The 12,043-nt window shown below is 35.9% G+C and overlaps 1 protein-coding gene across 1 annotated transcript; it reads right to left on the reverse strand.

The window, feature by feature from the left end:
• Nucleotides 1–401: 401 nt before the first annotated feature.
• Nucleotides 402–7,865, reverse strand: LOC145589926 (sodium/proton antiporter 1-like). Its single transcript, XM_081646633.1, has 10 exons — nucleotides 7,459–7,865; nucleotides 6,119–6,295; nucleotides 5,876–6,004; nucleotides 5,019–5,195; nucleotides 3,760–3,866; nucleotides 2,450–2,570; nucleotides 1,989–2,050; nucleotides 1,597–1,899; nucleotides 992–1,286; nucleotides 402–908 (listed from the first exon to the last, which is right to left on the reverse strand). The coding sequence occupies exons 1-10, from the start codon at nucleotides 7,699–7,701 to the stop codon at nucleotides 792–794; spliced, it is 1,731 nt and encodes a 576-aa protein (XP_081502759.1). The 5' UTR covers nucleotides 7,702–7,865; the 3' UTR covers nucleotides 402–791.
• Between the last annotated feature and the right edge of the window lie 4,178 nt (nucleotides 7,866–12,043).

Below are 12,043 nucleotides of genomic sequence, written 5' to 3' on the forward strand. Positions count from 1 at the left end.
TGAAAACTACTCATATTGTTGTGCCTTAAAAAAATGTTGTTGGTAAATGGAGTATTTGTTTTTTTTTTTTTTTTTTTTTTTTGAAAGAATCTTACTCCGTCGTAGTAAATTATCTTATAAGTAAAACATAAAATGTTGTAAGAAAATACTACGTATTTATTGCCGGATTTCTAGAGTTTGATTACTTTCTAGCATTGTTTTTAAATATTTTTTTGGCTCTCTTTTCTTCCCTTTTCCCTTTGATTTCCCACAAAATTCCTTCCCAAAACAAGAATATATACTCAACTGTGACCTCAGTTATTCAACAGTAATCAAATATTAACTTGTAAATGATGATTACTGAACAACTCAAACGACAATAGTTATAATTGGCCATACAACACGTAAAATCATCAGAATAATTGTTGTTGTTGTTGTTTTTTTTTTTTTTTTTTTTTTTTTTTTTTTTTTTTTTTTTTTTATTTTTTATCTCAAGATTATTGTTTCCAAAGCATAATAACATCCTTCAGCTTTGCTCGCTTTATTTCCTATCAACCTAACTAATCTCTTGACGTATTTGGGAAGCTTCCCGTAATTCTCATCTGACCCCCATTTCTACTTGACAAAAGAATTACATACATGAAGTGACATGAAGTGAAAATGTTGCCTGGAAACAGAATCAACATTATCTACTATGCGCCTCTGCTTTTTCACAATTGCTTTGAATCTCAGCACTAGAGAGGTTCCAGATTGTGTCTAGCTCAAGTTCTTGCTTCAAGCAAATCAAAGTTGCTGGCTTCTAAGGAAGAAATTCATCCAAACAGGAACGGGACATGAGCGAGTGTAGTAGGCAGAGAGATGTCAAGGTTATGTATAGCCAAATAAGCTGCAATTCCAGCAGCATACCCAGCAAAAGCAAAACCACTCACCTACACAAAACAGACTTGTGTGATGAGCTCAATTAAAAGGATAAAAACTGATAAAATTGATGTCATCATGATGAATGTATTACCTTCTTGAAGTACCAAAAAAAATCAACCTTTTCCATGCCCATGTAGGCAACTCCGGCTGCAGATCCTATAATTAACATGGAGCCACCAGTACCAGCACAATATGCAATTAGCTGCCAGAATTCAGAATCTTGCGGAAATGAAGTAACATCATACATTCCCATTGTTGCTGCAACAAGAGGAACATTATCTATAATTGCTGAAACCACCCCTACTGCACTGGCAATGAGCTCAACATTTGGTATTTGAGCATCAAGGTAATTTGCCAGCTCCCGAAGGATTCCTGCTGCTTCCAAGCTACAGCCATAAAAATTTAAAAAGAGGACTCCATCAGAATGTTGATGAAAATGTGAAAGTTTTAGTCCACTGTAATCCGTGGATATGTGCAAGTGCAAATTTATTCATTAATTATCAAAGATTTGAGCACCTCATTTAACCAACCCCCTCAGTCCACCCCAATTCCCCAAACAAAAAGAAAGTACGCAATGCAGTCAAGCCACAAATAAGACAAGACAGCTCAAACACCCAAAAGAAAAAAAAAAAAAGAATAAACACAGTTTAACAGAGATGCAAAATTGCAAACACTAATAAATGGGTTTGAAATTACCTTGCAACAGACAAAAGAATTCCTAAGAAGAAAAGAGCCCCTTGAGTATCAATTCGAGACAAAGCTTGAGGTACTTTCAGTCTCTGCCTTTCAGATTCACCAAAGTGAATGGCATCTGTTAATAGCCAGAGAACACCAAGTCCTAAAAGCATGCCCATATACGGAGGCAGACCAGTAAGGGATTTGAACACGGGAACAAAGACCAAAGCACCAATACCTACTGCAAAAACAAGCTGCCCTCGAGGTGCCATCTGCTCAGATGCCAAGACACCAGCAGATTCTGTTGCCTTTCCATTAGCTTCACTGTGATGGGGAAAAAAGAGATTGGTATAGCTTAAGAATCATTTTTCTCAGCTGATAGAATATACTGCACTCATTAGTAAGACACATACCTTGTAAGTGACATAAGGGCCAATGGAACAGCCAAAGAAACAGCAGAAGGTATAAACAAGGCCTACAAAACCCAAAGACATGTCAAGATTGGGAAGCTATAATGAAATTAGAAGCAGTTGTCAGGAATCTCAACTTATGACAGGCAGATATGCTTAGTACTTTCAACATGTGAGACGTAATTCTAGACCTAGATTGAATGTTGCAGAATGTAGGACAGTGGCCACCACGACAATGAAACTCCCTAGTGACATGACTGACACCAACCTAACCCCTCATGATTGACTAATAAAGGATATGTAAAATTATTCATCACATATATTACTTCTATAATTGTATGAAAATTTCCGATCCTCCCCGTACACTCAAATCTTAATAAGAGTTTTGGGAGAAATGGAAAACCTATCAAGCTATCACAAACCATTACTATTTTAGGAAATCTGATTCATCAACCATGACAAACCTTCATTGTGGGCAGTGTGGATATCTGACCGTGAATCCAAAGCATGGTAGTTGTGACATCACCAATGGGAGTCCAAGCACCCCCAGCATTTGCAGCTATGACAACAACACCTCCAAGAATCCTGCCAGAGATAATATTAAGTAAAATCTTATACTCTCATGAAGTCATGAGTACAGTATGGGATGTACAGGGGCACAAGCTGTTTGAAGAATGCAGACAAATCTGGCCGTAAGTGTTATTGGCGCATTTTAAAAATGGGTCTAAACACAGACAACACACAAAAGGGAAACCATAAGTGGGTCTTTTTTGAGAATGAAGAATAATAATTGACATGAAGCTACATTGACAGGAACCAACTTTCCATATGACTGACAGTTATAAGGTTGTCCATGTAAAATTAAAATTGTAAAACATCGCAGTTTTCTCTTGCACAGCTCAGGCCCCATTTAGAAAATTTCAAGGAATAAAAGCCCCTGTATTGCAAAATAAGTGGATAACCTCTACTATCATGAAACATCCCCCCCCCCCCCCCCCCCCGCGGAAAGAAAAAAAAAAAATCCTGAATATTGCTTTTAAATTAATTGGGTTCTATTAATTGACATTCATTAGTAACCGGCTTCTAGAGATTGACATCCATGAGAACTGGCTTTTATGGATTGGCATTCATAGGCATCTTATCGGTTAACTTTCTGAGATTTTCTATTTTCAGTGTAATTTTCTTGTAAGAAGAATAACTCTCAACCTATCCCAAACAAAAGCAACAAACGTAATAATGAAAAATTGATTCCCACTAGGGAAGGCCTAAATGGAAATCATCTACTTCTAAATATTTCCAACTCCTGGTACTTGTAAATAAACAAGAATTCTGCATCCGCATATTATGAGTTTGTTTGTAGCTAGTACATTTCATGTTTCATTTGCACAAACATACAGGTATGAAGACAGTATTTTCTTTAACTCCAGCAAATTTTAAGGTTCAACGACTAATGACTTTGTAACATTAAGCAAATTTGTGCACCTTCATTACAACAAAGTGACAAACAAAGCCTTAATCCCGAAATGATTTAAGGTCGGCTAGCATGAATCGTACGATATAAAGACAAGGACATAACAATATAATCATTTGAAAGAGTTTGAAAAAAGATGAGTAAAGTGGGAAAACGAAAGAGTATTTAGGAAAAATTAAGGGAGTTTTAAAGGATAACCAAGAATAAAATTCAAGAAAGTTTTAAAAGAATGGTTTAGAATTCAAAATTCAATATTATTTTACTTAAAGCTAGTAGACCCCAAAAAAAAGTTAGGGAGCTTACTTGCGGTACTCAGATGGGGGAACTAGTTTCCTCAGCAAAGAAACCATGACTATTGTAGAAGTTAGGTTGTCAAGAATTGAACTCAGAAAAAAGGTTACAAAACCAACCTGCAGTGTGGTAGAATACAGAATATCATATCACAACTTAACAACTTGTAAACTTAAGTTAGCAAGAATATACAATAGATTCAATACAGGGGAAAAAAAGAGACATATAGTCTTATGTCTATGATTTAAGGGAGATTGTTGATGTTAAAATAATATAGTATTATTATTACCTCCACATTTATTTTAATTATTTGTTTGACTCACAAATTGTAGATATGTAGTTTCAAAAAACTTTCTAAACCATGAGTGGGTGTAAGAAAAAATAAGAAAGAGCGTAAAAATGGATGAGTGTAAGACTAAGTAAGAGAAAATGTGTAAAAAGGTGGGTGGATGTAAGAAGATTGTGAATACGGTTAGAGAGAGTGTGGAAAAGTGGATATATTGTGGGGTATGACTGTATGAGGGGTAAGATGGTGGAATTCCACAAACAAATGGAATTAAGAAAAGTGAGGAGCAAAAAAAAAAAAAAAACTACATAAACAGAAAGTGAGTAGAACAAAAGCTTTTGTTTTTAGTATTATACAATAGCCTTCCCCCAAGCCTCACCCTAACTCCAACCCAAACAGGGGTTGCAGACTCACCCTGACCCCAAGCTGCAAGTAGATGTTCAAATTAAGTTCAGCCATAAATCCTTTGTTAGTCCAATGAAGTGAACACTTAAATTTTCCTTAGATTTTGGAAATAGAATTTGTAGTCTGCCTTTCACTTCTAGATTCGATGATCATTACTTTTTCGGCAGAATGACTAACATGTTGAGCAACATATCTCTAATTAAGTTATAAACGTGAGGTATTTATGCTATTCAAACATCTTTCCAAAGCACTTGTAGAGACATGCAATTGAAGAAAAAGTGCCATTGCAAAGAATATCCGGACGCTAGTAAAGTTGTAAGTATACCGAGGGGAAAACAGAAGACATGAGAAACCAAAAATAAATAAATAAATATGCTAATTAAGTAATTATTAACAATTAGTATAGTAAAGATCATATCTTTAATTCCGGATATTGCTTAGAAAGATATCTTCATTTTTCAATCTAAAGTAGCTGCAATATCCACTGTTGTTTGCACTATTTATTGCTGGACATGAAAATTTCCCCTTCACCAAATGTGTTGGATTGAACGTCTAGTAACTAATCAAACAAAGAACTTACCACCCATAGGAGGGTACGCGGTTTACGTGTTGTAATATTCTCAGTGACAAGCTTAAAGCCTTGATGAGCATCAACTATTTCAACGATTGTCATCGCACCTAACAGAAAGAAAACAATTTGGCTGACTTCAGCAGTGGCATGCTCTAGCTCTGACAAAGCAACCTCAGTAGATGGAGCCTACAAAATATTTAGATACAAATAAATGACAAGTTATGAAATGCCTGTCTAATATGCAAGAGATATGGGGAACTGATAACCTCTATTGATCTTAGTATTGGTATAGTTATGTAATTATTGATTATAACATGATTATATAACATATGCAGTGCTACAAACTCGCACCAGATATAACGAGTATACAATGCACAGCTTTTTGCTTCTCATTCATGGGGAGCACTAGAGTCAATAAATTTATTGTAACTGCTATTCTGCTAACTCCACTTATTCAAGCTGCAAATCACTCCATGAGAAAATAGAAAACAAGTAAATTTGGTGCTGTAAACATTTTCTCTGTACGCGACTAGCATAATAGAACATCTAGAGCATTTAACTTAGCAACTAGCAAACTAACATTTTAAAGAGAGCATGTTAATCATTTAAAATATTTACCATCTACTTCCTTTGTTTCCCAAATATTGCATTGTGGGAATGGGACACGGATTTTAAGAAGAGGAGATAGATAGAGAATTATAAAGATAGAGACCCATGTGATGAGGTGAGAGAAAGAGAGAAACCATGTGCAAATAAGGAAATGTTGCAATAGTTGTGAAACTTCCTAAAATGGTAATTGTTGCAATATTTGTGGAACGGCAAAGTATTACACTGCCAGAAAATTCCACAAGTAAAGAAAAACTTACCCCTATGCTTCTTACAGCCCACAAGCTTACTGCCATGATCAAACCTACTCCACTTTTATTGAAAGCCAGAGATTCCTCAAATATGATCCCGGCATATCCTATTCCAAATAGCAATGTCATAGCAAGATCCTGCATTACAAGATTTTATCAATAATCTTCTATCAGCATGTCTACTTCAGGTCTAAAACAATATGCATAAGCAAAGCCTGCAATAGTGCAATCAAACATTAAAACAAAATTAACCTGATTAGCAGCAACCCAGGAATGATTAATGGCTACAGCGCCTGTCAAAGCAGCAGCAAAAATAGCAAGAGCTTTCAGCAAATCAGTCTTTGGCTGATAACTGGCTTCGAAATCTTGGGAACTTGTTTCATCAACTGAGCATATTGGATCACATTCCCCTGATGAATTTATCAGCTCCTGAGTATACACTAATAAGGTAAATGCACAACTCAGAAGTAGTCACGTCAAGAAATTATAATACACAATACTCTATGAATGAAATAGTGAGCAATTACACGAATATTAAGGTCCAACCAACTATGCTACATTGCTAAATGCACGCAGCTCAGGAATCCTACTTCCATACATGTCAAACATCACATTTCTGGTGGTTTGACCTACATAGGAAATGTCTGTTTCCCTACCCCCACAATGTCCAGTATTCAACACAGGTACAGTGAGTTGAACAACACATGTAACATACTAACACATATTACATATATGCAGTGGACTACAGCAAAACTATGTTCCTCAGACAAGAGTAGTCACACAATCCAAGTATCATTGTGTCACACAGGCCCACTCATACCTGGCGCGAATTAATTCCACTTTGAAGGAGGGGTGGATGAGATTCGAACCCGTGACCTTTATGTCACGCTGGCTCCGATACCATGTTAGAGGACCAACTCAACCAAAAGCTTAAACTTATGGTTGAGGCCCAAGAATATGTTTTATACTCTATCAGTAAAGCGTCTATTGGGTGTCGAATATCAAACATGAGTATATAGGTGAAAAGACGGTTACAAGTAACATAGCAGCAAAATACAAATAGGATTTTGCTCAACTCATTATATCCATTTACAATATCCAACCTCAGCCAATTCAACTTTCTAAGCCTGCACTCTACCATTACAACCCGATTTTCGGATATCCATGACAATTAATGCACAATTCCAGTAATTCAATTTGCTATTTAACAGTAAAAATACCCAAGCAACTTCCAATTACCCCCAAAACCATGTCAGCAAGAAAGAACCTCACCACAAAATAAATAAATAAATAAATAAACTCATATCAGAAGCAAGCTCAAATACTCAAAAATAGAATTCAAGATAATAACAATGGTTTTCTTTTCCAATATAATCCAATAGTGTTGAACTGTAAAACTGTCAGAACAAGATCAATTCCACCATTTCTAATTACAAACAATTAATCCATATTTTTCTCAAGTCAACGCAAAAACAACCATACTAATTCAGTAGTAATTCATCAATCTATTCCAAGAAATCAACAATTACAATATTAAAAATAATTCAAAAAAAAAATTAAAAAAAACAAAAAAAATCAAAAAATGAGAAGACCTTAAGTTGTGGCGGAGGTGAAGAGCTTCTGGCCTTATCTTCAGCTCTGACAATAACACCTTCCCTATACAAAAAGTTCCTATTTTTGTTGCCCAAAAAGCTCAAACTCAAGTTCGCCGGAGAATGAGCAATCGCCGGCCGGAGAAGTACCGGCGACGGGAATGATGCTGGTAGAAATGGGCGTTTAAGTGATGGTAGTGAAGTCGACAAGTAGTGGGGTGGCAAGGAGAGAGAGGACGCCATTAGAGAGGTAGAGAGCAGTAAGAGTAGAGGGAGCAAGAATGGAAGTTAGAGTTGGAGAGAGTGTAATGAAATGATCATGGAATTTTATGGATAATGCAATTTCACTATTCCCTCCTCTCTCATATTGTATTTAAAGATGCACACATTTGAAACAAGTCTATGTTAGAATTAGGGGATCAAATTAGCCAATATGGAATTTAGAGTCTTGAATTTTGGACTACTTCCATTAGTATTTTCATAGACTTTACAGTACCCTCGAAATCTATTTAGGTGGTTGAAACCGTCCATTATGTCTTTTATCAACTCAAGGTCAATACATGACTTTATATGACCGACTAGTGTCATTTATGTTTCCAAACATTATTATTTGACTTCAATATGCATCCCCTAGAATTCTGAGATTTTTTGACACCGAGTTTTGAAAACTTCTAAAATTGGTCCCAAAGTGTGAATTATACCTTTCAAATTTGGATAAATTTGGACTTTTACCGAACTTAAAAAGTAAATAGTTTGAGGTGCTTTTAATGGACCCCAACTAACCTGGGAGGTCCTTTGAATGGTTAGAACTATCTACTTTGTCTTTAAATAATCAATATAACTGGTTTTGTATACGCCTTCTTTCATCAGTTATACAAGTAGGTCATACCGAACCTTTATGCGGGCGACTAATGGTCTTATATCGTTTAAAACAATATTATAAAACCTCGAAATGTGTTCCCTACAACTCCATGAGCTTTTGACACCAAATTCCTAAACATTCAAAATTAGTCTTGGCATCTTGCATCCCAAGGTTCTCAAAGTCTTAACTTGGTCTTGTTTCATTGTGGCTTGTGTTAGCCTTAATTTGTGTTGCCTTGCCTTTGGCCTTAAGTTGAGACAAACCAATTCATTAACCTCAAATTATCTATTATTAATTTATTATCATTAAATTTTTTTTTAGGGACGAGTTGTTTTATCCTTGGTACATGTATTATACCCATGTTACATGCCTATAACACGATCGTGCCTTAGCAAGTTTGCACCATCCATCATACCAAGAATAGACGTTATGCTTTATCCCGATCACATACTTGGCATTTTTTTTAGCACCTAGGGTGCATTGCTAACCTTGTTTAGTAACATACACGAAGTTTTTTTTTTAGGGAATAAGGTATGGGATATAATTTGTCCTAACTTAATAGTAGTTTTTCTTCATTATAATAAAAATCAATATTTCGAAAAAAAAATACTTATATAAAAAATTACAGAATCCTCTGTAATAAGTAGAGCTGTCAATTCGGGGAAACGGGTCGGGTTTGGGTCGGGTAAGAGTGGGTCGGGTCAATTCAAATTAATTCCATAACATATGCGGGTCGATTTTGGGTTGGGTCATGCTTGAGTCGGGTCATACTTCTTATCGGGTTTGGGTCGGGTTTAAGTCGGGTTACATTCGGGTCAGGTGAACAATAGGTCGGGTTTAATTCGGGTTAAAACGAGTTAGGGTAATTATCGGGTTCGAGTTGGGTTCGGTTCAAGTCAATAATTTGCGGGTTAGAATCAGGTCGGATCATTCTCGGGTTTGTGTCGGGTTTGGCTCAAGTCAATAATTTACGGATTATAATCAAGTCGGGTTATTCTTGGGTTCAAGTCGGGTACGATTCAAGTCAATAATTTGCGGGTTTATAATCAGGTTGGATCATTTTCAAGTTGGGTCATTCTCGGATTCAAGTCGGGTTATGTTCAAGTCAATAATTTGCAGGTTACAATCAGGTCGGGTTATTTTCAAGTCAGGTCATATTCGGGTTCAACTAACTATAAATAAATAATTATCATTTTTATCAAACTAATTATTTCCTTTGACTGTAATATATATGAAAATATACTAGGAAACTATAGTCTATAATTTAGGAAAATAATTATTTCCTTTGACCATACAACAAATATTTACTATATTTAACTCTTAAATTTGAGGATGATGCTCCTTTTTTTTTTTTTTTGCTGGCCTGGACCGACTTGGTCTCCCAAGACAAAATACTTTGAACAACAATAAAATGTGGTCTAAATTGCATTTAAGGTGATTTGAAATCGGGTCAGGTTCAATTTGGGTTGAATTTAGGTCGAGCAATAACAAGTCGTGTTAATTTCTAGTCGGGTTAGTAAACGATCGGGTTGAATTTTTGGGTTAGGTAAGTAATAGGTATGATAAAATTCGGGTCGGGTCAATAACAAGTTGGGTTGAATTTGGGTTAGGTCAATAACAAGTCGGGTTGATTTCGGGTCGGGTTTGTAACAGGTTGGGTTAAATTCGAATCGGGTAAAGTTGAATTCAGGTCAGGTTCGTAACAAGTCGAGTTAAATTCTGGATTTGACTGGTTAAAACGGGTTTGGGTAAATTTCGGTTCAAGTCGGGTTCGGTGCAAGTTAATTAAATTGGCCGCTGTAAACTGGTAAATCGGTGCAAGTTGTAAACCGATAAATTGGCCGTTTAAAAGCAAATTGAATGGTTTCACACACCTAATTGGACTCCTAGAGGGTACTAAGGACCATAATAAACATTTCGACAATTTTTATTTCCGAGTGAAAAAAAGTAAAAAAATTCCAAAATTGAAGACTAATATCCACGCTTTTTGAGAAATTGTGGAGGTTTCGAAGCCCGGTGTCGAACAGGTCTTGAAATTCTATGGGATACATCTCGGTGTCATATAATGTCGTTTGGAACCATATATGATCATTATTTGTTGTCATAAATGTTCGTGGTAGGCTTAAATTAATGAAATCGATGCAAGTTGTATACCGGTAATTTGGTCGTTTAAAGGCAAATTAAAAGGTTCCACCTACCCAATTGGACTCCCGGAGGATATTAGGGATCATGGTAAACATTTCGGAAATTTTTATTTTCGGGCGAAAAAAATCAAAAAATTTCAAAATTGAAGGCTAATATTCACGCTTTTTGAGAAATTTTGGAGGTTTAAGGGCATGGTGTAGAAAAGTATTAATATTTTAGGGGATACATCTCGTGGTCATATATGTCGTTTGGAACCATATATGATCATTATATGTTGTCATAAATGTTCGTAGTAGGCTTGAGTTAATGAAATCCGTGCAAGTTGTAAACCGGTAATTAAATTGACCGTTTAAAGGCAAATTGGATGGTTCCACCAACCCAATTGGACTCCCAGAGGGTATTAGGGACCATAAAAAATATTTTAGCAATTTTTATTTCCGAAAGAAAAAAAAAGTCAAAAAATCCAAAATTAAAGACTAATATCCACGCTTTTTGAGAAATTTTGAAGGTTTCGGTGCCCGATGTCGAAAAGTCTTGAAATTTAGGGGATACATCTCGGGGTCATATAATGTTGTTTGTAACCATATATGATCATAATTTGTTGTCATATATGTTCGTGGTAGGCTTGAGTTAATGAAACCGGTGCAAGTTGTAAACCGGTAAATTGGTCGTTTAAAGGCAAATTGGATGGTTCCACCTACCCAATGGGACTCCCGGACGGTATTAGGGGTCATGGTAAACATTTCGGCTATTTTTATTTACGGGCGAAAAAAAAGTCAAAAATTTCAAATTTGAAGGTTAATATCCTCGCTTTTTGATAAATTTTGGAGGATTCGGGGCCTGGTGTAGAAAAATCATGAAATTCTAGAGAAACCATCTCGGGGCCATTTAATGCCATTTGGAACCATATATGATCATATTTGTTGTCATAAATGTTTGTGGTAGGCTTGAATTAATGAAATCGGTGCAAGTTATAAATCGATAAATGGGTCGTTTAAAGGCAAATTGGATGGTTCCATCCACCCAATTGGACTCCTGAAGGATATTAGGAACCATGGTAAACATTTCGGCAATTATTATTTCCATGCGAAAAAAGTCTAAAAATTCCAATATTAAAGGCTAATATCCCCACGCTTTTTATGAAATTTTGTAGTTTCGGGGCCCGATATCGAAAAGTCTTGAGATTCTAGGGATTACATCTCGGGGTCATATAATGTCGTTTGGAACCATATATATATTACCACTATTTGTTGTCATAAATGTTCGTGGTAGGCTTTGTTGATGAAATCGATGCAAGTTGTAAACCGGTAAATTGGCCGTTTAAAGGCAAATTGGATGGTTCCACCCACCCAATTGGACTATCGGAGGGTATTAGCGACCATGGTAAAAATTTCAGCAATTTTTATTTTCGGGCGAAATAAAGTCAAAAAATTCCAAAATTAAAAGCTTGGGTTATTAGTTCCGGGCGAAATTCCAAAATTTCAAAATTTCAGCAATTTTTATTTCCGGGCGAAATAAAGTCAAAAAATTCCAAAATTTGAGAAAATTTTGAGGTTGGGTACGGTGTCGAAAAACCTT

Source organism: Chenopodium album, chromosome 17 (assembly GCF_948465745.1).
Source record: "Chenopodium album chromosome 17, dcCheAlbu1.1, whole genome shotgun sequence".
Classification (NCBI taxonomy): Eukaryota; Viridiplantae; Streptophyta; class Magnoliopsida; order Caryophyllales; family Amaranthaceae; genus Chenopodium; species Chenopodium album.

What these genes read in the sequence shown, in the direction of transcription:
- LOC145589926 (XM_081646633.1), bottom strand. Translation starts at nt 7,701, where the DNA reads ATGGCGTCCTCTCTCTCCTTGCCACCCCACTACTTGTCGACTTCACTA. An exon ending in CACCTCCGCCACAACTTAAG is followed by an intron (nt 6,296 to 7,458) that starts GTCTTCTCATTT and finishes GTGTATACTCAG; the next exon opens with GAGCTGATAAATTCATCAGG. An exon ending in ATTCTTTTGTCTGTTGCAAG is followed by an intron (nt 1,287 to 1,596) that starts GTAATTTCAAAC and finishes TTATGGCTGTAG; the next exon opens with CTTGGAAGCAGCAGGAATCC.